The sequence below is a fragment of the Natrix helvetica genome (genome assembly GCF_964273705.1).
Source record: "Natrix helvetica genome assembly, chromosome: 2".
In the NCBI taxonomy this organism is placed as follows: Eukaryota; Metazoa; Chordata; class Lepidosauria; order Squamata; family Natricidae; genus Natrix; species Natrix helvetica.
The window spans coordinates 128,534,691-128,562,470 of NC_138552.1; the positions used below are offsets into that span (position 1 = coordinate 128,534,691).

Here is a 27,780-nt window from a genome sequence, read left to right on the forward strand (position 1 = left end):
GCCATCCCTCTCATAAGCCACCTGCTAAGCCCACATTTCTAAAGTCAAACAAGCCAGAGTGTTGCGCTGGAATGAAGCAGAGCACCTGGTCTCATGCTTAAAAACCAGGTCAATGTTCTTTTAGAACAAAGCCATTTTTTTTGCATTTTCACGAAAGCAAATCTATATTGTATATATTTTGGGGGGTGAATTCCTGATCAAGTGTTTTAGAATGATACAAAAAATTAGGTGAATTAGGACTTGGACTTCCTCTTGCCACTCTCCAACTGTATAAAGCCCAAGGTACAAATCAGTTGACAAAATAATAATAAATAATTACAATTTAACATCAATCTTAAAAAAAGTATATTCAAGATAACAGCAATTATGGAAAACAAAAAGAAAGACCCACAGTATGAGAAATACATGACACTTGGTCACTCTGGATTAACCTTACAGTTCCTTCTAACATAACAGTTCCTAGATAGTACAGAGGACTGAATGATTGGCTGAATGATGGGATCACATTCTCTGAAAGCCAATCCAGAAGGTTAAGACTCTGATCTAAGTAACGTAGCGGGGCTTCTGTGAAAGACATGCAACATTCTGTCTTCAAAGTTAGCACCAAAATCAAAACAAAAAAATGGGAAAGGGATGGGTGGTGGTGGTGGAGAATAGAGAAGACAGCCATTTTGCTACACACATTAAAGTGCTAGGATATTGTATAGTACCTTCTGTGAGATCTTCAATGGCTTTTCTCACCCCTCTGTCAAATGCTCGTGCATCAGCAGGGCTTAGAAAAGTGAGTCCAAATTTTCGGTTGTCAACTTTCCAATGGTGAAATGTAGGATTTGCCTTAGTGTAGATCAAGTCTTTTTTCACATAGCATTCCAGCACCACCTGGGGTGAAAATGCAAAGATGTGCAGTGATGATATCAAAGGACACAAGTTTATTAGCATAATTTACTACTTCCTGTTGCAGGCATTAAAAAAATAAATAAATCTGCTTGCTTTGCAGTTGTTTGGTATGACTCTTCTTTCAACACAAGAAATCAGGAAAATTAAATAACACGACAACATGCTTGAAACATTTCCTGCTTGGCTGATACAGGAACAAAAACTTTTATATTACACACCATATTTCATATCTCTGCAAGGCCAAGTTTAACTTCTTTAGGAACTTATTCTTCATATATGTGTGTATATAAATGCTGTACCATTTCAGCATTCATGACTTTACTCCTTTTCATGCAAAATGAAATCCAATCTATATTGCTGTATAGTTAGTACCATGGAGTCATTGCTGCCCATTTTATAATGAAAACTGCTTAATCTCACAACACAACTCAACCACAGTTTCAACTGGGAAATTAATTTAGACCAAGCCAAATCCCAAAATGCTAGGGAATTCCTGGAAGCCTGGCATTCAGACAAACAGACATGTAGAGATAAATCACATTTAGTACAGTTCAAGAGAGAGAATAAAAAGGCTAAAAAAGGAACAAAAAATTAGAACACATCCTCTTCAGAAGTTTATACCCAGATAAGCAGGGATTAACACAAGACAAACAATCAAGCAGAAAACAATACCCTAATCAAGGGACTACCAAGGAGAAAACTATATTCCTACCAACACTGGCAGTGCAACCTACTGAGAGCAAGCCCCACACTCACTAGGACTGATTGATGATGATGTATCTGCAAGCAAACAACTAAGCTCAGAGAATACCAAGGATTCCACAGTTCAACCCTGAGTTACAAATATTCTTTTCTTTGGGGCAATTAGTACCACACTGAACACTCACATCTCATAATCAACCATGTAATCATTATGCTTTTTCTCTTCCTGTTACAGCTTTGTCTAATTTAGTATCCTCTGGACATCTTGGACTACAGTTATCATAATACACTGGTAGAAGGCCAACAGGCATGCTAATTAGAAGATACTAGAGTTTAATTTATTATAGTGCTTTGATCCTAAGCACATCTCTAAACCAGTATCACTGAATCAGTAAAGCCCAGCTCATTAAAAACATCTGTATCACCAAACCATAATAACCGATTCATTATCTCATTTGTATTTATTTTAACAGTACCTCCATTTATCAGTGGTTTACCCACTCACTGTAGAACAGCCACATTTTTAACAGTTTCCAAAAAGTTATGGTTTTGGGGGTTGTGGGAACTACCCACCAACAATTTTGCTATTTTCTCTATTCAGCCAGAAACAGCTAACATCTATGTTTTGCGATACTGGTTAAGAAATGGATAGTGAGATCTGAATTATAACTAGTACTGAACATAACAACCCTATAAATTATTTTAAGTTATTCATTTATGATTGAGTTGTAAATTAAGTTATTCATTATTTATTATAAAGGTTTCTTCTGTCCAGCCAAGGGAGCATGCGTTGCCTGAGAGATTTTTCCATCATGTGGCCAGCATGAAAATATGAAACACAGTGACTTTCCCCACCAAAGCAGTATCTATTTACCAGCTTGCATTTGCATGCTTCTGAACTGTTAGGTTGGCAGAAGCTGGAGCAAGTAACGGGAGCTCACCCCATCATGCAGCACTTGGGTCTCAAACCTGGGCTGTCAGCTTTCCAGCTGACAAGTTCAGGGTTTTAATCGCTGAGTCATCACTTCTTACTCATTATGATTGCCACCAATCATAATGGCAAAATGCAATTCAGAACTCCCTGGAGAAATGGTAAGCAACTTGGTTAACATGCATCTTTCTTTCTGTTGACAGGATGTGCATATATATACTCGCACACGTTGCAAAAAGTCCTGGCCATACTTTCAGTGACAAACCTGAAGAATTTGGGGTGCAGAATAAAGGCAAAAGCACACTTAGAGTCACCTAGAACCTCAAGCAGGCCCCACATTTGATGGGATCACTTCAATTGTGAGAGGCCATCCAGAAAGCTAGCTTGATTTGAGGAAGCAAACTTCCTTTAAAAGAAGGGGAAGAGGCAGAAAGATTTAATGAGGAGGGTAAAACCCAAAGCAACCCAAGTAGGAGTGAAAATGTTCAGTAGCCACAGAAAATGAAAATAAAGGGATGGAGTGATTTTCTTCATGAATGTGATTGTCTGCTAAACAGCATTAACTTACCTTATTTAAAGTATCTAAATATATATAAACTGCTTGTAGTTCATACTCTGCTTTTACCAACAATAATAATTCAACCCACAACTAACTTGTTTTTGTTCTTTGCCAATTCTTCTTGCCTTAGAAATATTGCCTCCCCTTTCTTGTATTTCCTGGCTAGCATCACATTTGACTACAATTGGAATGGAATATTGCTGAGAAAGGCACAGTTGGCTGGGACTCTGAAGACTTCACATTGTAATGTTTTATTGCAGGTCTCATTTATTATATCCAAGACCTAAAGGTGCAACAAAACCTGTATCTGTTATCTCTTTAGTTTGTTACCCCATCTTTGGATTAGAATAGAATAAACTTGTGGACAGGGGCCCCTTCTGATTAAAAGTGGGCAAGAAGAGAATTCCAAAAATTTGTCCCACAAAGAAGCAGGAAGCTATGGCCAGAGCAAGTCACAGACATGGCAAAGAGCTAAGTTTAAATCATCACCACATTTTTGCTCTTCCGGACTCTTTATCTCAAATGAAATGGTATGAATAATTCAGTCCCATTTCAAAAGCTTGAGTTATCTCATATAATGTGGCTGACTTTGCTAGTTATTTAAAAGACACATTTCTAATCTGTTTAATAATTTTTGGAGAAAAAATGTGTTGTTTTCCATTCTCTTTCTCTTTAAATGTTTAAGGAGTTTAAACATTAATATGCACCTTGCTCTTTGTGAAAACAATAGATAACATCGATTTGCAATAAGAGAAGCTTTGTAGATGTGTCACACAGGAGTTTAGGAAGTGTTAAGGAAGTTTGGGGCGGGGGGGGGCATTTTGGAAGAAAAGGGGCCAAAGACAATAAATACCAAATCAATTTAATTTACCAGTTTGTCTTTTTGCCTTTCTCCATGGATGAGAAATCCATTCCTTCCATTGGCCTCTGTGCACTGAATCTTGCAGACACCAACCCTACTAAGGCCACCTCCTTCTTGGGGCAGCCATCCTCCACTGGAGTCATCTCGGGTCATAACCACAGCTTTGACTCGCACAATATAGCTGTCACTGCAACAGACAAAAAACAGGAGGCGAATAAATCACAGAGTACATTTCACAGATTTCAGCATCTAATTATCTAAAGCTACAGGAAAAAAAAAATCAGTAGTCTTCTGGGGTTGTAGACCTCAATTAAAAATGTGATTTGCCATCACAGTTAAAAAGTGATACCACAGAAAGATTCCAGGTGTCATTCATGCTCAATCCAGCTGAAGACCTAAAACTGCCTCGAGGAAAATCTTCATACATTGAGAAGGTAGATCTCACTCTGCAGGTGGGTAACCTACATTCGGCACCAAATTTAATTCCACACGCTAAGTGACACAGATGATTTTTTAAAACAGGGATGCGGAGGAAGCTGAATAGCTAACGATCTACGGAGTGAGATCAATGTTTATGTTTCATTGTGAAACAAAAAGATTCAATCTGGCCTTATTATGGGCTCCTGCCGATAAAAGCTGACATCAGAACAAATGCATTAGACAAAGCTGCTGTGTGACTCCGGCTGCATGGAGCTATTGGTACTTGAAACAGGAAGGTCAGAGCTGCAAATATATGGTTATTGGAGATGAGGGAGAGGAATGGTAGGATAGAAGGGCAAGTTGAAGGGTAAGGTGTCCAAGTACAATAAAACAGCATTACTCAGCCTTCCATCCTTCCGAGGTCGGTAAAACGAGGAGCAAGATTGTTGGGGACAACATGCTGACTCTGTAAACTGCTTAGAGAGGGCTGTAAAGTGGTATATAAGTCTAAGTGCTATTACTCTAGAAACCCTAGGACTGAGAAAAGAGAAGGATCCTTTAATTTAGCCAGGTTCTGAATCCTACACAATTTATCACAATCTGACCCAGAGGAATCTTTTGTTACACTACAAACATTCCAGCAGGAATGAAGTGCTGGCTATTGTCCATTCTCCTTTCTTAAAAGATCAAATCATGTAGCTTGGCTAAGGAAGCGCCATCTCCCTTTCTCTTGCTCTCTTTCCGATTATTTTATATAATAGAACGTAAACTATTTTCCCTACAGAAAGAAAACATCCAACAGGATACTCACATAAACTCATTATCAAATCCTTAATGAAAGATTGCATTAGAATAAATGCAACTTAATTTCACAGATGCAACTTTCAAGCTGCTTGGAAGTCCATTTTCGCTGGCAGAGTACTCAGGCCACCTTAGGCACCCGGACACGAGTGACATTGAACTGGCCATGTCCTTCTCGGCCCCCTGAGGTCAAACAATGCAGCCCTCAATGAAACGCAGCCCTCAATGAAATTGAGTTTGACACCCCTAATATAAAACATCATTTTCTAAATATCTGAATATTTACAGTACCTAGGTAAACAATTGACTGTGAACCTTATCTGTTTAGAGATTGAAAACAACAATGTAGATTAAATATGATTTCAAAACAATTATGCTTCCTTGCTGACATGATGAGCATTAGCATTATTAATAGTACTTATATAGCACAGCTCAATTGCTTAAAAGTATTTCTCATACTTTACCCTTATAATAGCCATGTACAATAATCAGCAGTATTCACAGGATATTGCAGCTGTGGGGCTTTGAGAATGTGCTAGCCTAAAGTTTTAGACATAGGTACATTGTTCAGTTTATGACAGGTCAGACTCCACTCAGACTTGCAGAGATTTCCATGCACTCTTACTTTAAAATAAGCCCACCTAGTTCAATGGGTTTTCTCTTCCTTTAGTATATTCTTTTCTTTCTTTTTCCTTGTACTTTTCCCTCCTCTTGTTTCTTTTCTTTCTTTCTTTAAATTTAGCTTGTATTATTAATATGGCCTAAGGGATGTGGTGGCTCAGTGGCTAAAACACAGAGCTTGTCAATCAGAAAGGTTGGCAGTTTGGCGGTTTGAATCCCTAGCGCCGCGTAACAGAGAGAACTCCCGTTACTTGTCCCAGTTTCTGCCAACCTAGCAGTTCGAAAGCACGTAAAAAATGCAAGTAGAAAAATAGGGACCACTTTGGTGGGAAGGTAACAGCGTTCCATGTGCCTTTGGCATTTAGTCATGCCAGCCACATGACCACGGAGATGTCTTCGGACAGCGCTGGCTCTTCGGGTTTGAAATTGAGATGAGTATCGCCCCCTGGAGTCGGGAAAGATGCGCACATATGTGCAAGAGGAACCTTTACCTTTATTAATATGGCCCTCAGACCAAAGGCCTTATTTATTTCAAAGGGGGGGTAGTGGTGAAAAATTATTAATTTCAAAAAGTTTTATGCTGTTTCAATCCTTCCAAGTGACTGAAAGGAAATGGCCTCTCATGTCTCTCTCTTCCTGGCCCTCCACCAGCGTGAGTTCATTACAGCACCCAGTACCTGACACCCAACAGTGCGCCTCCTCCCTCCATGGTTTTGTGGCAACTCCAACTCTTGGACATTGACAACAACCCAATGAATGCGATAATAGTCAACGCTATCTTCAAAACCATAGGTTGTAACTTCTCTACCTAATATAGATCCATCCATCCTCAACAGATGTGGATGTCTTAAAGAGCAAATGGAAAAAAATATCTAGTGAGCTGCAACTTGCAAGAAGTTGATATAATGGATATAAGATAAGGAGGATCATATCTTCTCCATCTCCCCTGAAGAGACCCATTCATAGTAATGGTAGCATCCTGACCTGATCTACAGATTGGAATGAAGCCAAAGGAAGAAAGATCCATGATCAGATGTACTAAGGTTTATCACTGTGGCTAAACGACTGCAGTTGCTTATAACTTAATATCTTCTAGGCGTGATGTCCCCCCCCCCAATCTTAACTGCTTGAATGTTGCCAGGTTAGTTAGAAACTTATGAGAGGCAGAGCAGGTGTGCAGTTTTTATAGTTATTATTTGTGTATTCCTTAAGTATAATTATAATATTCTCTAGGAGACAATCAAAGGTTTATAATTTCTTCAGAAAATCACAAATAGCCTGATATACTATTAGCATGAAATAGCACTGAGGATATCTAAAGCAATCTATTTATTGAATTGTGCATTTTGAAAACCTCAAAGAATATTCCTATTCAAGACTATAGGGCACCATTTTATGCACATCCTATGTATTTGTAAAATAAAAATCCTTTGTCATATTACATTATCTTTTTTAAAAAAGAACTTTATAGTTAGGACCCTAGACATAATAATTAAATGATACTGGTAAAGTTGCATTACTTATGAAAACTTGAGAATCACCTGCTCTTCCCTTTGTTAAGCAGACCCTGTGACTGGATTATCAAATTTATGTCAAAATAAAGGCAACACATTCAGTATAGTTGAAATCTTGACAAGTGAAGCTGCTTTCTGATTTTGTCAGCTTGAATGCAACAAATGCAATTGTATAACAAAAGCACAGTTCAATTATAAATATTAAAAAATCCTAAAGAAATATTAATATACGTAAGGATGTGATAAGGGAAAAATCTGCAATGAAGCCAAAGGCAGATCTATCACCTTTAACTGAGGAGAAGTGAGAGCTGTATAATGGGTTGCAAGAACAAACTTTAGATACAGAAGAAAGAGCTGCAGCCTAGATAATGATCTGATAAGAGGAAACTGAGTCCATAGCAGGAATGGGGTAGATAAAGCATTTAAGGGAGAATTGATTCTCTGTTGTTCTCTGGTCAGAGAGTGGGGGAGTGCTTTCTGGCTTGCAATATTCTGTTACCATAACCCTTAGAATAAAGATAATATTAGCATTCTTGGTTTTGGTTTCTGCAGTATCTTGAAGGGCTCACAAGCTGGAACTCTTGGATCTCCGAAAACTGGAAAAGCAACGAGCAACTGAAATGATCTGTGAGAAAGGTGGACAAACCTCCTCCAATAATATAATATCACAATTCAGGAATATTGTCCGTTTAGAGCAGGGGTGTCAGACTCAAGGCCTGTCAGCCAGATCTGGTGTTAAATCTGGCCTGTGAAGCACCTTGGAAACAGCAAAGGACCAACCCCCTCTTCAGAAAACAGAGCTCCGTTTTTGCTGGCAGAGGGTTGCAAGAAGCCATCGCAGCCGAAAACAGAGCTCAGGAGCACATTTTTGCTGACAGAGCATCTGGGCCTCCACAGGCACCCTTGACACAAGTTACGTCGAATTGCCCACGCCCACCCTGGCCACCTGAGGTCAAACACAAACCCTCAATGAAATTGAGTTTGACACCCCCCGTTTAGAGATAAGAGAAAGTGCGCTGGCTATGCAATCTACAATCAGCAAATGTAATGATGACTATCAAAACAGATGCTTGGAAAGGGAGACTAAATGGATCTTCAGACTACCTGTAGTTTCTGTAAGAACATGCAACCAACTTCAATGAAGTGATTATTTAAGGGACTTTCTGATACCTTTGGGGAAGTTTCCTGAACTTCTAAGTCAGATTTCATTTTGAGACCTTAGGCCAGTGATGGCTAACCTTTTTCCCATTGCATGCCAAAAGTGGGGGGAGCACAGGGGGGTCATGCATGGGCGTGCCCACACCCATAATGCTATGCCTGTGACCCTCTGTGCACATGCACGTGCAACCCCCTGCTTTTGGCGCATGATGGAAGAGGTTTTCTAGGAGCCTGGGGAGCGTGAAAAACAGCCCCAGGGGCAAACCGGAAGTTTGGGAACTGACTTCTGGTTTGCCCATAGGGCTGTTTTTCGCCCACTGGAGCCTTCACTGAAGCCTCCGGAGGCCGCAAAACAGCCCAAAGTGCAAACCGGTAGTCCATTTCTGAACTTCAGCGAAGCCTCCGGAGGGCAAAAAATGGCCTTAAAAGAAGGCCAAAGTCAGCTGGCCAGCGCGCACATGCGTACTGGACCTGACAGGGTAACGCCTCGCATGCCGTAACAAATGGCTCTGCATGCCACCTGTGGCATGCTTGCCATAGGTTTGCCATCACGGCCTTAGGCCATAGCACTCAGGAAGGGGAAATAGATGGGTAACCTAGATATCGGGGTGTTCTCCTTCCAATGTCTTTATGAAAATTGTAGTACCAAGTCAGGTCCTTAGAATTCTATGCTAAACATTAAGGTTCTACAAGAACAGAAGTAGTAAACTGCTAATACATCTATGAATAAACCTAACTTAAAACTCATTAGCAGGCATATTTTACCACTATTATGACTTCAAAATGGGCTATTAACAAGTGGATCAGTATGGGAGATATCTTTTGGAATTCTTTCCGGAGAAATTATCTCTAGATTTACCTCACCACCTTCCTAAATATAAATATATGAGTAGGAAAGACTAATAACAACTTATTAATTATGGTAGCTTTAGACATTTAGATTCAGGAGTAATATATGTCTCAACTGTAATGCTAGAGAAAATGAGCAAGAGACTTCTATTCATATCCATTTATTTATTTTTTACTTCTAATGGGCATCTGGTTGACTACTGTGGGATGCTGGATGAGAAAGTTAAGTCAGCTTGACTATTTTTATTTCTTCTACTTGACTCAAAGTTTGGTAACCTAGGCAAAAAACTTGGAATTATCCAGGCTGGTTCTCTTTAGACAGGTGTTTCTTTTCTTTTTTTCATATTTTAAAAGAGAAAGTATCAATAAATGGATAGAGAAGTACTGAAGTTATACAATTCATACGCAACCTAACATTAATAAAAGATAAACCATAGCAATCAACATTTTATTATATTTAAATGTTAAACGTTTTAGCTTAATGCCAAAATCTGTAATAGCAATCTGTATATGTTAAAAAAAAGGAAAAACCCACCCATAAATATTATAATTATTATTTTTATTTTTTATTTCTCCCTCCCTCCCTTCAATCAATTTATAGTACCTATTGGCATAAACTTAAGAAACCATACTCGAAGTGCTTTTATTTATCTTGTCGCATATTAAATGATATATATTGATACCATTCTTACTCAAAATTGTTTGAGACAGGTGTCTTTTTCTTTAAACAAGTTGCTGTCTCTCCTACATTCTGGAAAAAAAAAGGGTGCTTGGGCTTTTCAAGCTCAGATTGGTCACAACGCATGATATAAGATTATGTGGATTCACGATATAAAGAGATGAAATCTGTCTTCCCTGACAAAATAGCATTAACATTCACAATTGGATCATTACTTTTTCATTTAGACAGCTTAGTTTGTGAACATAGATGCATTTTTCACGTAAAAAAATAGAAGTAGAACATTTTAAAATTTACTTTGAATTTTGAAGCCAAATTTCTGTCATTCTGACTTTTTAAGCATACCCTGATATGATATATTATCCAAATGTGCATATGGATCTGTGAATTTGTGAATCCACATAATCTTATATCAATGCATTGTGACCAATCTGATCTTCCAAAGCCCAAGCATCCTTATTCCCCTACAAAAGCATCAAATCTCTTTGCCACAGCAATGCACTTTAAGAATGGAGTGCTCTTAATGACTTCACAATTTACAATGAAATAATCATCTGGCTCTGAAGCACCCATTCAGCAAAAGAGCATTATAGTGTCAGAGGTCAAAGGTAGGCGTTGTTAAATCAGGGGCAGACAAAGGGGAAGGGTGGAATTCAATAACGAAGCAAATTAATGGTTGAAACTCCATTCAGAATCTGTGCTAATTCCATTCAGCTTCACATTCTGCGTTTGCATTCACATGATGTGTTCATCAAAAGCAGCAAAACAGATTGATCCAATTATGTCTAAAGAGGGCATTTAATTGGATAACTGGAAGGTGTATGTATTTTTTAAAGCTTTAGACTTTTTGGGATGGGAAGAAAGACTGATGCTTTCTTGAAATACTGTCAAGCATTTTTAACAATTCTATTTTCACTTAAGGACATAATTTTATTTCAAAAATGAATATGTTAACACATTACACAGATTAAGGAGGTAATATTGTGAAGTGAATCACCTCAGGCTACTGGTGCTATATTTTTGGCTATATTAATATTTATGATACTCTCAGAATTACAAATTAAAGTTGAAAACTAGAAAGCATTTTAGTATACTGTTTTGTTTTACTACCTATAATTCTAAGCTATCTTTCCCATCTTTTTTGGTAAAATTCTGTCAAATTTAGAAATGCTAGTGGTCACTAAGGCTTTTACTCTAAACCCCCAGATGAATTTGCATTGAATCTTAATGACTGCCAGGCTTATTTAATAATAATAATAATATTTATTTCTTAGAAACCCAAACCTACAAAAATTGTAGCATGAAAGAGACTACCTTCACTGCTCCTAGCAGGAAAATAATACTTTGTGCCAAAGTCCTATAGTTGCGACTCTAAAACACGCCAACCTGGGTAACTGAAAGATTAGATTTTTGCTCAATGTGAATAAATTTTACATCATAAAACAAATGAACTTTTATCAATGCTATCTACTCATTAGAAGCACCAATTAACTATCTTTAAGGGTTATACCGGGATAAACTTTTTCTGATGAGGACACATTTGGAATTTTCAGTGTCTTAAGATGGGAACAAATGTGAAATGGCTGCCGTTTGCCTCTCTGCAAAATGGACACCACAGCAGGCATGGAAGTTTCAAAACCACAATTTACAGAAGGAAAACTAGTTCTTGAAGATATTCTCATCTCAGTAGGAGTTTGAAGGGCCAAAGGCATTTCTGCCAATAAGTATGTTAAGGGACAATGTTTTGCTTTGCAGCATTTTTGCCACCTGTTCAGTTTCATTTTTAATTAAAGGAATATATTTAAATGACAATTGGGACAATGAGTTAGGTGAGCACAATGGAAGGTGTCTACTGGTCTACTGCTGGTATGTATAATATATGTTGCCAACACATGGATAACTCCACTAATTGATCAAAGCTGGGAGGAAAGTGGTTAATTTGCTTTTACAAGCAAACAGGATTCAAGTCTACTCCCTATAGTGGCAATCCAGAGACTAACATTCTTCAGATGCATTGGACTCTGACTCCCATCATCCTAAGCCCGTGATGGCGAACCTATGGCACACATGCCAGAGGTGGCATGCAGCATCTTTTCTGAAGGCAGGCGAGCTGTCACCTCAGTTCAGCTCCACTGTGCACGTGTGCACCTCCAGCCAGCCAGCTGGTGTTCGAGTCTCTGCCGTGCATGCGCGGGGCACGTGGGGGACTGAGCACACATGCACGGGGAAGGGCACGTGCATGCATGGGGGTGGGGCATATGTGGGGGGGCTGCATGCACATGCACAGGGGTGGGGCGCATGCACACAGTTACGTGCTGGGGTGGGGCATGCATGCATGGGATGGGGCATATGCAGGGGGCCACGGGTGCATGCACGGGGGAGCACACATTGCATTTTGGGGGTTTGGGCGCACAGGCTTTGGCCACTCAGTCTGGTTTATGGTTTAGGTTTATTGGACTTATATACCGCCCTTCTCCCAAAGGACTCAGGACGGCGTACAACATAAAAAGACATATTACAAAAGTTAAAAGAAAGATTAAATAGAATATCCAAAAAACCCAATAGACATTTACAATGAGATTTAGAAATTAAATTAAAATTAACAATTAAAATTAACAATTTATTTTATTCAGGCCAGGCCGGCTTGCTGGAAAAGCCAACTTTTTATGGTGCGCCAGAAGAACTGGAGGTCGGGAATTATGCGAAGCTCCGGGGGCAGCTCATTCCAAAGGGAAGGTGCTCCCACAGAGAAGGCTCTCCTACTGGGGGTCGCCAGCCGACACTGCCTGGCCGATGGCACCCTGAGGAGGCCAACTCTGTGGGATCGTACTGGAGGGTGGGAGACTATCGGTGCCAGCAGGTGGTCTTGCAAGTACCCTGGGCCTAAGCCATGGAGTGCTTTAAAGATCATAATTAACACCTTGAATCGCACCTGGAAAACAACTGGCAACCAATGCAGGCCGCCTAAAAGGGGTGTAATATGGGAGCACCTAGGTACCCCCATGACAACCCGCGCGGCTGCATTCTGGACCAGCTGAAGCCTCTGGGTGCTCTTCAGCCCCATGTAGAGAGCATTACAGTAGTCCAGGCGAGAAAGGATGAGGGTGTGAGTGACTGTGCACAGGGCATCCTGATCCAGGAAGGGGCGCAACTGGCGTACCAGGCGAACCTGGTAAAGGGCCCCCCTGGTCACGGCCATCAGGTGTTCTTCTAAACTAAGCCGCATATCCAGGAGGACTCCCAGATTGCGGGCCGTCTCTGAGGGGGCTAAAATTTCTCCCCCTATAATCAAAGATGGTACAAGATGCACAAATCGGGATGATGGGAACCACAGCCACTCAGTCTTGGAGGGATTAAGCTTGAGCCTGTTCATCCCCATCCAGATACGTACAGCCTCCAGGCATCGGAACATCATGTCAAGGGCATCATTTGGGTGGTTTGGGGTAGAGATGAAAAGTTGGGTATCATCAGCATATTGATGATACCGTACCCCAAAACCATGGATGAACTCGCCCAGCGGTTTCATGTATATGTTGAACAGGAGGGGTGAGAGAACCGACCCCTGGGGCACCCCACAAGTGAGGCACCTCGGGGTCGATCTCTGCCCTCCAGTCAACACGAACTGCGACCAATCCGACAGGTAGGAGGCAAACCATCGCAAAACGGTGCCCCCCACTCCCAACCCCTCGGGTAGTCGCAATACCATGGTCAATGGTATTGAAAGCCGCCAAGAGGTTTAATAGGACCAGGACAGAGGAACAACCCCTGTCCCGGGCCCGCCAGAGATCATCAACCAACGCGACTCTCCCAGGCTTCCGCTAGGGCTTCGGCGAACTGTTAGCAAGGGATTCAGGAAAAGTCCCAAGCTCCATCAGGAACCTTTCAGGGTCCATCAGGCGCCTGGGGCGGGACCATCTAATTGGTTCAGCCTCCCTGTGGCGAAGGGTGGCAGTATGGAAGTCAAGCCTAAGGAGGAAATGATCCGACCATGACAAGGGTTGGATAGAAATATCCCCTAAATCTAGATCATTCATCCACTGTTCAGAGACAAAAATCAGGTCGAGCGTGTGTCCCCCGTTATGAGTGGGGTCTTGAATTAACTGAGTTAGGTCCATAGCCGTCATGGAAGCCATGAACTCCTGAGCTGACTCGAATGTCTCGCCAATGGAAGGCAGATTGAAATCCCCCAGGACCATAAGCGTGGGGAAATCAACTGCCAATCTGGCTAACATATTTAGCAGCTCCGGCAGGGCCAATGAAAATGTAGCAGGGAGACAGGTATATAACAAAAAGGCCCACCTGGACTCCAAGGCCCCACTTCACAAAAAGGGACTCAAACCTGCCTATCTGAGGCACAGTGACCTCCTGAGGTCCAAGACTTTCCCTAATAACTACCACCACTATCCTGCCCCTGCCCTGGGCTCTCAGCTGGTGAAACGCCCGGAAGCCTGGTGGGCATAATTCAATGAGAACACCCCCCTCATGGCCCAATTAGGTCTCCGTAATGCACGCCAGGTCCGCTTTCCCCTCTTGTATGAGGTCATAAATGAGGGGAGCCTTATGTATCACAAACCTGGCATTAAGCGATACCAGCCGGAGACCTGGGTCCTGTAATCCCGAGCACCCAGGGGTGCGAGAGGGGCAATGAGGGTCAGAGCACACAATCGCTTTTAAACAGCAAACCCACGTCCTCCGGACATAATTTGGCCCTAGGCCCCCACTGTATCTGCCGTTCCCATATACAATAGAGATGGCAAATCTCCCCCCTCCCTGGAATCCCAACCCTTTCCAGCACTCCCAACCCGCGCCCATTAGTTAGCTCTGGCCTGTGTCCTGGCATACTCCCCCCCAAGTCTGTCTGAGCCATCCAAATCAACCCCCCACCCATCCCTTAAAATTTGATTTTAAAAACCCTTAATGCGTCTTCTTCGCATGCCATCCTCGGGATCCCAAGATCCATCATTAAGGAAGCATCTTGATAAGCGTCTTGATAACCTTTCCAGGGGGAGTTCCCAAAGGGAGTAAAGTTCTGTCGCAGTATAATATAGAGGAGAGTGTGGCATCAACGAAAACGGAGTGACATCACAGGGAGATGGATGACATATCCACGGGGGGGGGCAGCCAACAGTGTTCAAGGGGGTAGCAGGAGGCTTATGTCCATCATAGCTGTGGTCGATGTTGAAGACAATATGTAAGGGTAACGGTCAGATATCAAAATCGCAGCAGATGATAAATTGCGGGTTGGTGAAGCGGCCAATGATGGCAGTGGTGAGGACAGCGGCGGCTGCTCCAACAACTCAGCTCCGTCCATGTCAACCACACCCATATCTGTCGCCGGGGCCGCACTCCGTTAACCCAGTCCATAGTGTCACAAGGGGAGAGGCCAAATGGCCAAATGCACAGTATGGTGGCCCAGGCAATGGCGGTGATAGGTTAGCCATCACTGCCCTAAGCCAACAGGGAGGAAGGGTTATCATATTCTCAAAGTTGATCTGGAAAATTTCAACTAATAACCGAAGTGTTGCCATAAAGCAAACTGCTAAAGTTGGTTCTTGCTGACCGTGTCATAATTCAAGAATCCCCTTCTTAAACGAAGGCAATATATTACTGAACATCAGTTAAGCCAAGAGAGACAGCCTGGAAAACTTCCTGGTGATGTACTTTTAAAAAAAGACCATTCTCTAATGGTTGCTTAAAGCCATTAGTCAGGCTTTCTAGGAAATGAGTTCATAATTAGCCTCATGTCAGATAACGCAAAAGCACTTCAGTCACAGCAGGTAACATGTGGAGATCTTGCCAGTTCTTCTTTAACATGTTCTCATGTTAAAGCATGGTCAGCTACCAGCCCTCATTTATGAGAAGGCAAACTAGTCTTCTCGCAACAGCCCTACAGCATACACAATATATTTAATATCACACCCTCAACCTTGTCTATATATCATTTCACATCATTTTTCTATTAATGTTTCTAGAAAATAGTTTGAAATAAGATATTTTCTATTTCTATTTTCTATTGGTGGGAACATAATAAGTGGCAGACAGTTGCAATTTTGAAAGAGCTAGTTCTTATCTGTTCTTAAATTTCCGTTTTGGTCAAGCTATCATGGCAGAATTCTATTACTTTTGTCTATAGGCAACAGAGCTTCTTAGACATCAGAATGTTCTGCCGCATCTAAATTGCACAGCACTATTCAAATGTTACTACAACACTACTACATTCCTGGCAGAGAAAAACATATAAGATAACTGCTGTCTAATACAGCAAAACCACCTTGGGATTATCCTCTAGGTCAGGCGTGTCAAACTCGTATCATCATGGCGGCGTCACATGATGTATTGCAACTTCCCTCCCTTTGCTAAACCGGGTGTGGGCGTGGCTAGCGAGTGATGCATCCGGCCTGCGACTTTGACAGCCCTGCTCTAGATCTTTCACACTTTTGGCATTTTTATTTCAGCTATTTGATCCTCTAACAATAAAGATGAAGATTCTCCCAAAACAGTTCTGAAATTCCCAGGGAGTCTCTCTGAGTTATAAGTAGGGATAACCAGACTCTTTCCCATAGATCAGCCAAATGCAGCAAGGACACAGTTTTAACCTATGCAGATCCAAAAAAGCCTGAACTCACAGAGAAAGGGTGTTGGTAATTACCTGATACGCCTCTTCTCATAGTGGGGGAGGAGTATCCAGGATGGGGTTGACGTGTCCTCTCTTGATTGGACTGAGTAAGATAAGCTCTTTTGGCCAAGCCTTGGTCACCAGGCTCCACCCAGTTATCGGCGAAGAACTCTATCTGACTCCCTGTGTCATCCACTCTAACTTTTAGTTTCAAACCTTTATTCATTACTTCAACAGAACAGTTCAACAAACAGCATAACAATTTCGCAACGTACCCATATCAGGGAGGGGCTGGATACTCCTCCCCAACTATGAGAAGAGGTGTATCAGGTAAGTACCAACACCCTTTCTCCATAGTGAGGGGAGCAGTATCCAGGATGGGACACAAGGAGGGCTCTGAGGATTTACCTCAGAAGAACCAGGCCGAACAGGAAGTCGGAAGCCCCATTTGTTTCCTTCCAGCTTCTCCCCAAACAGTTCTGAAATTCCCAGGGAGTCTCTCTGAGGTATAAGTAGGGTTAACCAGACTCTTTCCCATAGATCAGCCAAATACAGCAAGGACACAGTTTTAACCTATGCAGATCCAAAAAAGCCTGAACTCACAGAGAACTTCTTTGCAGTCCTATATAATTTAGACTTGTAAATCTACAGATTATGGGGGACAAAATGGAGAAGCGGCAAGGATTCCCAAGTCTTCATATCCTCCCTGCCTACAGATATTCCTCAACAGTCATACTGGATTGTTTAGCCTTATTTAGATGGCTTTTGTTGGCAATGGCTTGGTGTGTCAGTCCAACTTTAGTAAGCATTATTTTTAGATATAAGTTATAACCAAGCTTGGGCCCCACCCAAAGGTGGGGACAAAATAGAAACGAAATGTTTGACAGTCAAAATACAGGGTAGCTTCAAGTAATTGAGTGGAGAAGGCTGAAGCCAGTTTGTCTTAATTATGAGGATTCAAGTTGACTTGAATAAACTTGCCAAACACACACCTTCTTCCTTCTAATAATTCACCTTGATAACAGTGTTTTCTCCTTATAGATATACAGTATAGGCCTGGGATGGTGAACCTATGGCACACCTGCCACAGGTGGCAAGTGGAGGCATTTGTCAGGGCACGTGAGGCGTTGCCCTGTCAGCTGGCCAGCGCGCATGCACACGCTGGCCAGCTGAGTTCAGCCTTTTTTAAAGCCATTTTTCACTCCCCCCCAGGCTCCAGAGGCTTTATAGGAGCCTGGGGAGTGCAAAAAGACCCCCCCCCCGAGGCTTCAGGAGCTTCCCTGAAGCCTCCGGAGCGCAAAAAAATGGCCGGATGGGCAAACCGGAAGTTCGGGAACGGACTTCCGGTTTGCTTGTAGGGTCGTTTTAAGCACTCCGGAGGCTTCAGGGACCTTCAGGAGGCTTCCCTGAAGCCTCCGGAGGACTAACAACGACCCTACAAGCAAACTGGAAGTCACTTCCGATTTGCTTGTAGGGTTGTTTTTAGTCCCCGGAGGGTTCAGGGAAGCCTCCTAAAGGTCCCTAAAGCCTCCGGGGCTCCTCCGGGGGGGCGGCAAAAGCTGTTTTCACCCTCTCCATGCTCCTATAAAGCCTCTGGAGCCTGGGGAGGGCGAAAAAAGCATGCAAAAAATGGGGGGTTGCGTTCTCATGTGCGCATGCGCACTGGGGGGGGGGTGTCATACATTGCATTATGGATGCAGCATGCCCGCACATGCCCCCCCTGCGCTCCCCCCCTCTGGGCACGTGAGCCAAAAAAGGTTCACCATCGCTGGTATAGGCAAATCAAAATGTTTCACATTTTTTTCATTGGCATTTATGTGCTCATAGTTTGAACAGCAACTATTCCTGCAGGAGATAGAAGATGTAGAATCTTGGAAGATACCTTAGAGCCATGATGGCGAACCTATGGCACGTGTTCTATGTGAAGCCATTTCTGAGGGCACGCGAGGCATTGCCTTATCGGCTCCAGCGTGCACACACGTGCTGGCCAGCTGATTTTCAGCCATTTTTCAACCTCCGGACGCTTCCCTGAAGTTTGGGAATGGACTTCCGGTTTGCGCGTTGGGCTGTTTTTCTCCCTCTGGAGGCTTCAGGGAAGCCTCCTGAAGCCTCTGTAGGGAGAAAATGGCCCAATAGGCAACCCGGAAATCTATTCCTGAACTTCCAGTTTGTGTGTTGGGCTGTTTTCCACCCTTCCCAGGCTCCTAGAAAGCATCTGGAACCTGGGGAGGGTTAAAAATCGGCCTACCAGGCCCAGTGGAAGTTGGAAAACGGGCATCCGGGGGACAGGGGAGGCCATTTATAGTGCACACGTGCGTGCTTTTGGCACCTGAGGTGAAAAAGATTCCCCATCACTGCCTTAGAGGTCATCTGGTCAACTCTCCTCAACGCAGAATCCACTAGAATACCAGTATCTCCTACAGATGACTATATAGCCTCTGTTTGAATACCTCCAACAAGTCATTAGTTTATGTGACAACCACTGACTGACAGCTATATTATCAAAACGTTCCTACTGATATCTAGTAGACCTTCTTTCTTTGCAGTTTTAACCCATTGGTTCTGGTCCTTCCCTCTGAGACATAAAAAACAAACAAAACAAACAAGTGCATTTCCTCTTCAGTGTAACATCCCTTCAGATATGGTAATACATATTGCTGCTATCACATCTCCTCAGCACATCTATTTGACAGATTAACATAACTTCAACCATTCCTCACAGGACTATCTTCTATATAGCTTACCATCTTGATAGCCTCTAACCTAATTTCAATGCATCACTGTCTCTTTTTAACTGGAATGCCCAGAACCGGTTATCATACTTCAAGCAGGATCTGATTTAAGGCTGAGTGAAACACTTCCTTCCCATGATCTGAATTCTGTGCTCCTGTTTGTGTATCCTAAGATTGAATTAATTTGGATTGGATTATCTGAAGTCCTGAAGTCACAACTCCTACTTAAGAGCAGGCAGCAGTTGTGGCTATGAAGGTCTTTGCTCAACTACATCTTGTACCAATTATACCATTTCCCGGGTTGGGAAGCCCTTCTTTCAGTCATTTATGCCCTGATCATCCCCCATATGGACTACTGCAATATGCTCTACAAGGGACTACCCTTGAAGAATATCCAGAAGCTGCAACTGGTGCAGAATGTGACAGTGCAGGCAGTCTTGGATGTCCCCAAGGGTTGCACGTATAACACCTCTGCTATAAGGAATGAAAGAAAATGACCATTGGCTTACCTGAAGGGTCCTTTTCTGTACACCGCGGGAGAGTCCAAGCAATGGGTTAATTCAGTCTGCTTGCCCTTAGGACTGAGGAACTATTTTTCCTTAAGCCACACCTCCTCCTGGTGTGCTCAATCCCCCAGAATTCTTAGAAGGAGTCAGTTCGTGCGGACGGAGCGAAGCGTCCAAGATGATGTACTGTTGACACGAGGAACCCGAATCCCGGCCTTGAGAGCCAGGGTGGGTTGGACCCTCCCGCGGTGTACAGAAAAGGACCCTTCAGGTAAGCCAATGGTCATTTTCCTGTACACCGCTTGGAGAGTCCAAGCAATGGGACATACCAAAGTTATTGTCCATCTGGGCGGGCAGAAGAAGGCTCCCGGGATTCGGTCTCTGACACAACCGCCTGGAGCACACGCCTGCCGAAGGACGCCTCAGCCGAGGCAAAAATGTCCAATTTATAGTGTCGCACAAATGGAGAAGGAGAGGACCACGTAGCGGCCCTGCAGATGTCCAGGATCGAGGCCTGGGTGGCCCAGGCCGCTGAGGTAGCAGCACTTCGTGTGGAGTGTGCAGTGATGCCGCGCGGAACGGCCTTGGATTGACTTTCATAGGCAGTCGCAATGCAAGCGCGAAGCCACCTGCCAATTGTGGAGGAAGTGACCTTCTTCCCTAGGGAACCGGGCTGGAAGGAGAGGAAAAGAGCCTCTGACTTCCTGAATTCCGCAGTACGAGCGATGTAGACCTTCAGGGCCCTCCTGACATCAAGATTGTGCCAGGATCGCTCTCTGGGATGCGACGGATGAGGACAAAAATTTTGCAACACAATGTCTTGCGCTCTATGGAACCATGAGTTTACTTTGGGGGTAAAGGTCGGGTCCAGCCTCAAAATGACCCTGTCAGGGTGGATGACGCACAGATCCCGGCGAACAGAAAGAACCGCCAGCTCCGAAATCCGGCGAGCTGACGTGATGGCAATCAAGAAGGCCGTCTTCAGCGTCAGGAATCGAAGAGAAGTAGTGCGTAGAGGCTCGAATGGAGGGCCAGATAGGGCCCGCAGGACCATGGACAGCTGCCAAGTAGGGTAGCGATGAACGGTGGGAGGGCGAAGGTTAGAGGCGCCCTTGAGGGAAAGACGCACCTTCGGAATTTTGCTGAGAGGCAAAAAAGGTGGTCGCCCGACCAGATAGTAGACAAAGCCGCCACTTGGCGTCGAAGGGTGTTCGGGGCCAGGCCCTTGTTGAGTCCCGCTTGAAGGAAGTCAAGCACTCTGGGAACAGGCGCGGTCGTCGGCTCGATGAGCAGCTCCTCACACCACTTGGCGAAGGCGGCCCAGGACGCATCGTAAATCCTAGTGGTTGAAGGGCGTCTCACCGCCTGAATGGTGCTCACTACCTCCTCCGACAGGCCTTGGCCTTTCAGTCGGTCCCCCTCAAGTGCCAGACGGCCAACTGGGGCCACTGGGGCTCTGGGTGAATCACGGCCCCCTGGCTGAGGGAGATCTGGTCCGGAGGAATGCGCCACGGAGGAGACACCGACAGGTGGACAAGGTCGGCGAACCACGACCTGCGGGGCCAATGCGGGGCCACGAGAAGGACCTCTGCTCCCTCTGCGATGACCTTGGAGATGAATTGAGGAAGGAGAGGCAGGGGAGGGAAGGCATACAGTAGCTCGCGGGGCCACTTGCAACGCAGTGCGTCTGTCCCCTCCGCCCCCGGGGTGAAGAACCGGGAGTAGAAGCGGTCGAGTTGCTTGTTGTCCCTGGACGCAAACAGGTCTACGGCCGGAGTCCCGAATCTGTCGGACATCTGGTGGAACAGGCGAGGGTCCAGTTTCCACTCCGCAGGATCTATGGTCGTCCTGCTCAGCCAGTCGACCTGTGTGTTGTCCACTCCGGAGATATGGTCGGAGCGAATGTACTCCAGATGGCGCTCCGCCCAGCGTCCCAGGGACTCCGCCTCTCTCATCAGTGCTCTGGATCTGGTGCCGCCCTGGCGGTTCATGTGGGCCTTGGTGGCCACATTGTCCGTCATCAGAAGCACATGTTGACGATGGATGGACCGGCTGAAATGGCGCAGGGCCAGGCGAGCAGCTCTCAGTTCCAGCAGGTTGATGCTGTAGCTGGTTTCCGCTTGGGACCACTTGCCCTGAACAATCAGGGACCCCATGTGGGCTCCCCAGCCGGAGAGGCTGGCGTCTGTGGTGAAGATCAACCTCTCGGGCTCCTTGAATAGGTGGCCCTCGAGGATGGCCGGAGACACCCACCAGCGGAGGGACCTCTTTACGTCCGGCGTAACTCGAATCGGCCTGGTAGAGTTGCTCCTGGATGCCCTCTGGTGCGGCAGCAGCAGCCACTGAAGAGCCCTGGAATGCAGGCGGGCCCACGGCACTATGGAAAAGCAGGAGATCATCTTTTCCAGCAGCTGCAATAGAAGGACCACTGGAGCCTGTCTCAAGCTCAACACCTTGTGGTCATGGACCTTAGACCGGCCAACCTGTCTCGGGAGAGGCAAACCCTGCACGAGTTGGTATCTATCACCGCCCCCAGGTGTACAAGTCTGTTTGTTGGAGTGAGATGGCTCTTCTCTATGTTTAGAGTGAAGCCGTGATTTCTGAGGGATCTCATAGTGGTTTGGAGATCCCGTAGGGCCTGCTGCCTGGACGACGATTGGATAAGAATGTCGTCCAGGTAGCACTGGAGCCTTATGGGCCTGCGTCTTAGCTGGGCCCCACTATCGCCAGCACTTTGGTAAACGTCCGAGGAGCGGACGAGAGGCCGAATGGAACAGCTTTGTACTGGAAGTGGCGACCCGCATAATAGAAGCGCAGGAACTTCCTGTGCTGAGGACGGATGGGGATGTGGAGGCATGCCTCTTTGAGATCTATAGATGTGAGTAGATCTCCCTGTCGAATCCCCGCCAGAATGGTCTGCAGAGAGTGCATCTCGAACCTCCGGTAGGCGATATGCCTGTTGAGGATTCCGAGGTCCAAGATGGCTCTCCACCCCCCCGAGTTCTTTGGCACCAGGAAGAGGATGGAGTAAAACCCCCTCCCCTCTTTGCCCTGGGGAACTGGTTCCACGGCCCCGATGTCTAGGAGATGATTGACTTCCTGGTCCATACGCTCCCTCTTTTTGGGGGCAGGATGGGACAGGGCACCGGATGAAGGTCCGGGGGGGGAGGGACAGGAACTCCAGATATAGACCTTCCCTGACTGTCTGCAGAACCCAAGCATCCTCGGTGTTCTGGGCCCAATGGGAGGCAAACAACTGGAGGAGACCCCCGATGGGCGCCAGGCCCGGACAGTCACTTAGACTTACGGAACGGCCTACTGGAGGCCCCACCGCGATTATACTTGCGGAAGCCGAACTGCTGCCTGCCTCTGTCCGAAAAGACGCCCTGTCCTGGGATCTGTCGCCCTGCTGGCCGAACGACCTATTGGAGGGAGAGAAGGAAGAGGCAGAGGTAAAAGGCTCGGAGGCACGAAAGGACTGCCTCCTAGAATAGGGAGCGGCCTTACGTTCCTGCTTTTTGTTTAGAGAAGGTAGGATCTTCCTCTTGTCCTTGGACTCGATGAGGAGAGGATCCAGGGACTCGCCAAATAATTTGGACCCCTTAAAGGGGGCGGAAGCCAGTTTCCACTTGCTTTTCTGGTCCGCTTGCCAATGCCGGAGCCAGATCAGCCGACGAGAAGTTATATTAGAGCCGAGCGCCCTGGAGGCAAATTTAGTGGCATTAAGGGATGCATCAGCGGCATACTGGGAGGCCGCGATTATTTTTGACACGTCCTGGTGGAGACGGACTTCTCCCGCCGGGAGCTTGGTTAGGAGCTCGCGCAGCCAAATCACAGAGGCCCTATTAAAAAAGGAGGCGGCTGAAGAGGCCCTGATGGCCCAGGCAGCCGCCAGGTGGGTTTTGTGGCACGCCTTTTCCGCCTTCTTGTCCTCCGCCTTAAGGCCTTCCAGGAGGTCGGCCGGTAGGGAGGAGTTGGAGGTGAGCGCAGCGATGGGCGGGTCGACCGTGGGCAGGGCCAGAAGGTCCTCCAGCACTGGCTCCATAGTATCAAGCTTCCTATCTACCCCACTGGGAGAGGACTGCGTGGCTGGCTGATCCCACTGGCGCTGGATTAGGTCGAGAAACAGCCCCGGGACCGGAACCAGCTCTAGCTGGGGCGCTGGGGCATCAAACATGATCGCATTGGGATTAGCCGGAGTGGCATCCGCCGCCGGCGCGGTCGGTTTGGGCTTGATCCCCACCCTGGTGGCAGCCTTGACCTTGTGCAGGACAGATTTGAAAAGGCTGGGCTTGAACAGACCCGCAAAGGCGGGCGCTTCAGGGGGAAGGTCCTCGTCGTCCGAGAGACCTAGCACCTCCGGGTCAGGGTCCTCAATGGTAGAGGCCTCGCTGACCACCGAGGATTCCAGGGAAGGATGGCGAGCACGCTTGCTTGGAGGGGGAGCTGCCTGATCGGTTTTGGGGCCCTTAGGGGCCACTGCAGGGGACTCTTAAATTTCATGGCCTCCGTGATGCCCTTGGCAATGGCACGGGCCATCAGTTCCTGCATGCGGGGCGATAACTCCTCAGAGTCAGAATCAGGATCCAACCCCTCCTCTAGGGGGGGTGAAGCCTCACCCTGCATATCGACTATGCTAGCATCCCCAGGGGGAGGGGCCTGCTCACAGGCCCAAGAGGGCGCCGGGGAGGCCGGCTCTGCAAATGACCTATTTGGGGATAGGTCCTGGGACTCCACCTCCTCGGCGAGGACCATCTGGAGCTCTTCCCGGGAGGAAGGGATTCCTGAGAGGGACTGTTCCCTGTCTGCCTGGCGTCTGGCCTTCTCAATTGCTTGTCAAGGGCCCGCTGGCGCCTTTCAGCATCCTTGGCCTCAGCCACAGAAGGGAGCCTGGAACGCTGTTTCCCAGAGCTACCCCCACCACTCTTGCCCGCTCCCCCACTCCCCGATGAGGAGGAACCCTTGCTAGGGGCCCGCGAGAGGCTCGGCCTAGTATCTTGGGAATCGGGGGGACTGGGCAGATCCATAGTCAATGACCACACAAGATGGAGCAAGGCTATGATAAGGCAGAAGGATAGAGATAGACTGGATTGCTGCAATGGGAAACAAAACGAAAGGATTCGTTAAAATTGCCATATGCACAGTAATTAAATCAATACGTAAGACATCATCCCATGCTTAATACCAGTCGGAGGCCCAGGGGTAGGATTGGAGCCTGCACCGAAGTGCAAGGCTCTGCAGGAGAAGCAGGGAGGAGAATGACTATCAAAACTTGGCCTGCGCTTACTTAAGGCCTCCTCCCTGAGCCGGTATGATGACCGTTGGAATGGCACAGGAACCAGCGCCGCTCGCAAAAATAGACAAAAAACGAAGGTGGCGATCCTAGCCCGAGAAACCCTTGCTAGGCCCTGCCACCTCCAGCGGCCTCCTGATAACGAGGCTGATGCAAAATGGCGGCCATGGCTGGGCGCGCTATTTTCGCGCCTAAAATGGCCGCCGCAACAGCGTGGGGCTAAGGGAGAGCGAGGAGCGAACGCGCCTCGAATGGCGACGATCGCCCACTCCTCCCTGCGGTCGAGGTCTTCTAGCAGGCCGGGAACGAAAAATACTTCGTCTAAAACAACAAACGGGGGGCCTGGGAACGTAGGGACCTCGCCGCTGCAGCCGCGCCGTTTTAACGACAAGCGGCAGGCCTCCGAAGCCGTCCCATGAGGCTCGGCTGAGGGGCACCCCCCACCACCTTCCAGCTTACCTCCTGGCCTTCAAATGCAATTTCAAACTGGAGAGAGTCGCAGAATTGAAGAGAGAAACGTCTCACAAGGTTGGGGAAATGTTAGGAAATAGAATTTAAACGCAATAGAGAGTCCAAGCCAAAAAAAGGATTAATTTAGCTCAGAGCTCTAACTAATTACGTCCAAACGGGCTGACTGAGGAAGAATTCTGGGGGATTGAGCACACCAGGAGGAGGTGTGGCTTAAGGAAAAATAGTTCCTCAGTCCTAAGGGCAAGCAGACTGAATTAACCCATTGCTTGGACTCTCCAAGCGGTGTACAGGAAAACAGCCAATATGATAACTGTACAGCCTTGTGCATGAAATTTCTGAATTATGAAACTAGATACTCAGTTGTTGCCAAAGTCAACAATAAACTAACATCTGCCCATGTCTTCCTTTTTTTCCTTTGCACATTAATTCATAACTTAAATACTTATTTTAAAAAAAATAGGCATAAGTTAGGAAAGACTGAAGACAAAGGAATAAAAACCAGAAAATGTTATGCTTGAATTTATTTTTTCTTGATACAGTCAGAAATAAAAGCAAAAAGCAAAGTCACTATTAGATGAATGGAAAAGTACTGTTCCTACTTAATTATTCTCTGAATAACACCCAATACAAAAAACTGGGGACTTGTACAAAACAGACAATGCCATTTTCACAGTCAGATCAGAAGTCTTCCTGCTTTGTCCATCACAGGCAGACAGATGAAGGGCCCACACCCATTTTGTGTGGGTGACATATATGCACGCACAGGTATGCATAAGAGAACTACTGTTCTTTTTTTAAATATTAGGTGTAAACTGATACTGACAGCACCTGCCTTCAGTCTACAACCTACTTGAGACTTTGAACTACAGATCTCAGGGCTGAAACACCTGGCTTATTTTTTATTTTATTTTTTAAATAAAGAACTTTCTTGCTTTTTCCTCATTCACTCAAGCAATTGGTCATGGTGGTTTAGGCTAGAGTTATATTCCAGATACCCTCAATTTTTTTCTTGAACTTTCCTCAGGCAAGGTCACTTGTTTGTTCATCTTCTTTATTTTTAAAATCCTCATATCAAACTATTTACACAAATAAATTATTCATTTCTGTACCTAGCTTCATCTTCCTGGGACCCTGCCCTTGAAAAAAGCCCTGGAAAATTAGTTGAGGGATAACAGTCATAACACTGTTTTTTTTCTTTTTCTTTCTTTCAAAAATTATACAATCGCACAAATACAGAACCAAGAGATTAGGTAATTCAATAAGATTTCCAGGAAAATTCTTTTTCACCTGTAAGCAATATTCCAATCAGGTGAAGAAAAATCTATTAAAATGAATTAAAAGATGAAAAGGGTGCAACAGTGGAAAAGTCATTTCAAGTGAGCTTCTTCTATTTTGATCTGTTTGAAGCCAATGTTTCTGACATGGAAATATGCTATAACCTCTTTATATGGCACCATTATTAATATAATTTGCTCACTGACTCAACAACCCAAATGCTAAGCCATTAGCTAAATACAAATCGGTTACACAATTCTATAAATGTACTTTCACCTGTACTTCAGTCTGTCTGCTCCATTCTTTTATTTTAATGCTACATTTACATATCCTCTATGTAAATGAATATAACACAAAGAAATGAAGTGTGAAACTGAAGCCATTTGCATTTGACCATATGCAACTTTTTTTTTTTTAAAAAAAGAAACTTTCCCTAGGTAAAGGGAGTCTGTTATTGCACCTCACACTTAATTCTACGGCATTTCAATCTGGCTCACAGTTAAATACCTGAAGGAAAATTCATAATTTAAAGATGGTTAATCACCTGCAAGCTTAAGTGGATTAAAAACGTAACTTCCAAAACAGCACATGTACATTGCTAAAGCCCAATTCTCCTCTTTTTCCTTTATTCCTTTTTGGAACTGAGAATATTCATTGCTCTCCACCCACACCACAAGTCAGTGAGAACGATTCATGCAAACACAAGTTAATTGTTTTTAATGAAACTAAAATTAAAATGCATCTTCTCTTCCACCATACATCTCTGCAGCATTCATAGATTCTTTCAAATGGAAACTAGAATGAGGCAGAGAAACAAACCCAAGGTATATGAGCAAGGGGAAGGCACATACCTGCCACCAGATGCCATTTCCTCTACATTTTATACCCTAGTGT

General features: G+C 45.1%; 1 protein-coding gene across 3 annotated transcripts in view; it reads right to left on the minus strand.

The window, feature by feature from the left end:
• Window positions 1-27,780, minus strand: part of SPRED2 (sprouty related EVH1 domain containing 2) — a 116,343-nt gene that overhangs the window by 25,842 nt on the left and 62,721 nt on the right. For all 3 annotated transcript variants that reach the window (XM_081941888.1, XM_081941889.1, XM_081941890.1), the window contains exons 2-3: window positions 3,961-4,138; window positions 711-879 (exon numbers count right to left, since the gene is read on the minus strand). In XM_081941888.1, the coding sequence (XP_081798014.1) occupies window positions 711-879; window positions 3,961-4,138 (347 nt within the window). The remainder of the gene's footprint in view (window positions 1-710; window positions 880-3,960; window positions 4,139-27,780) is intronic.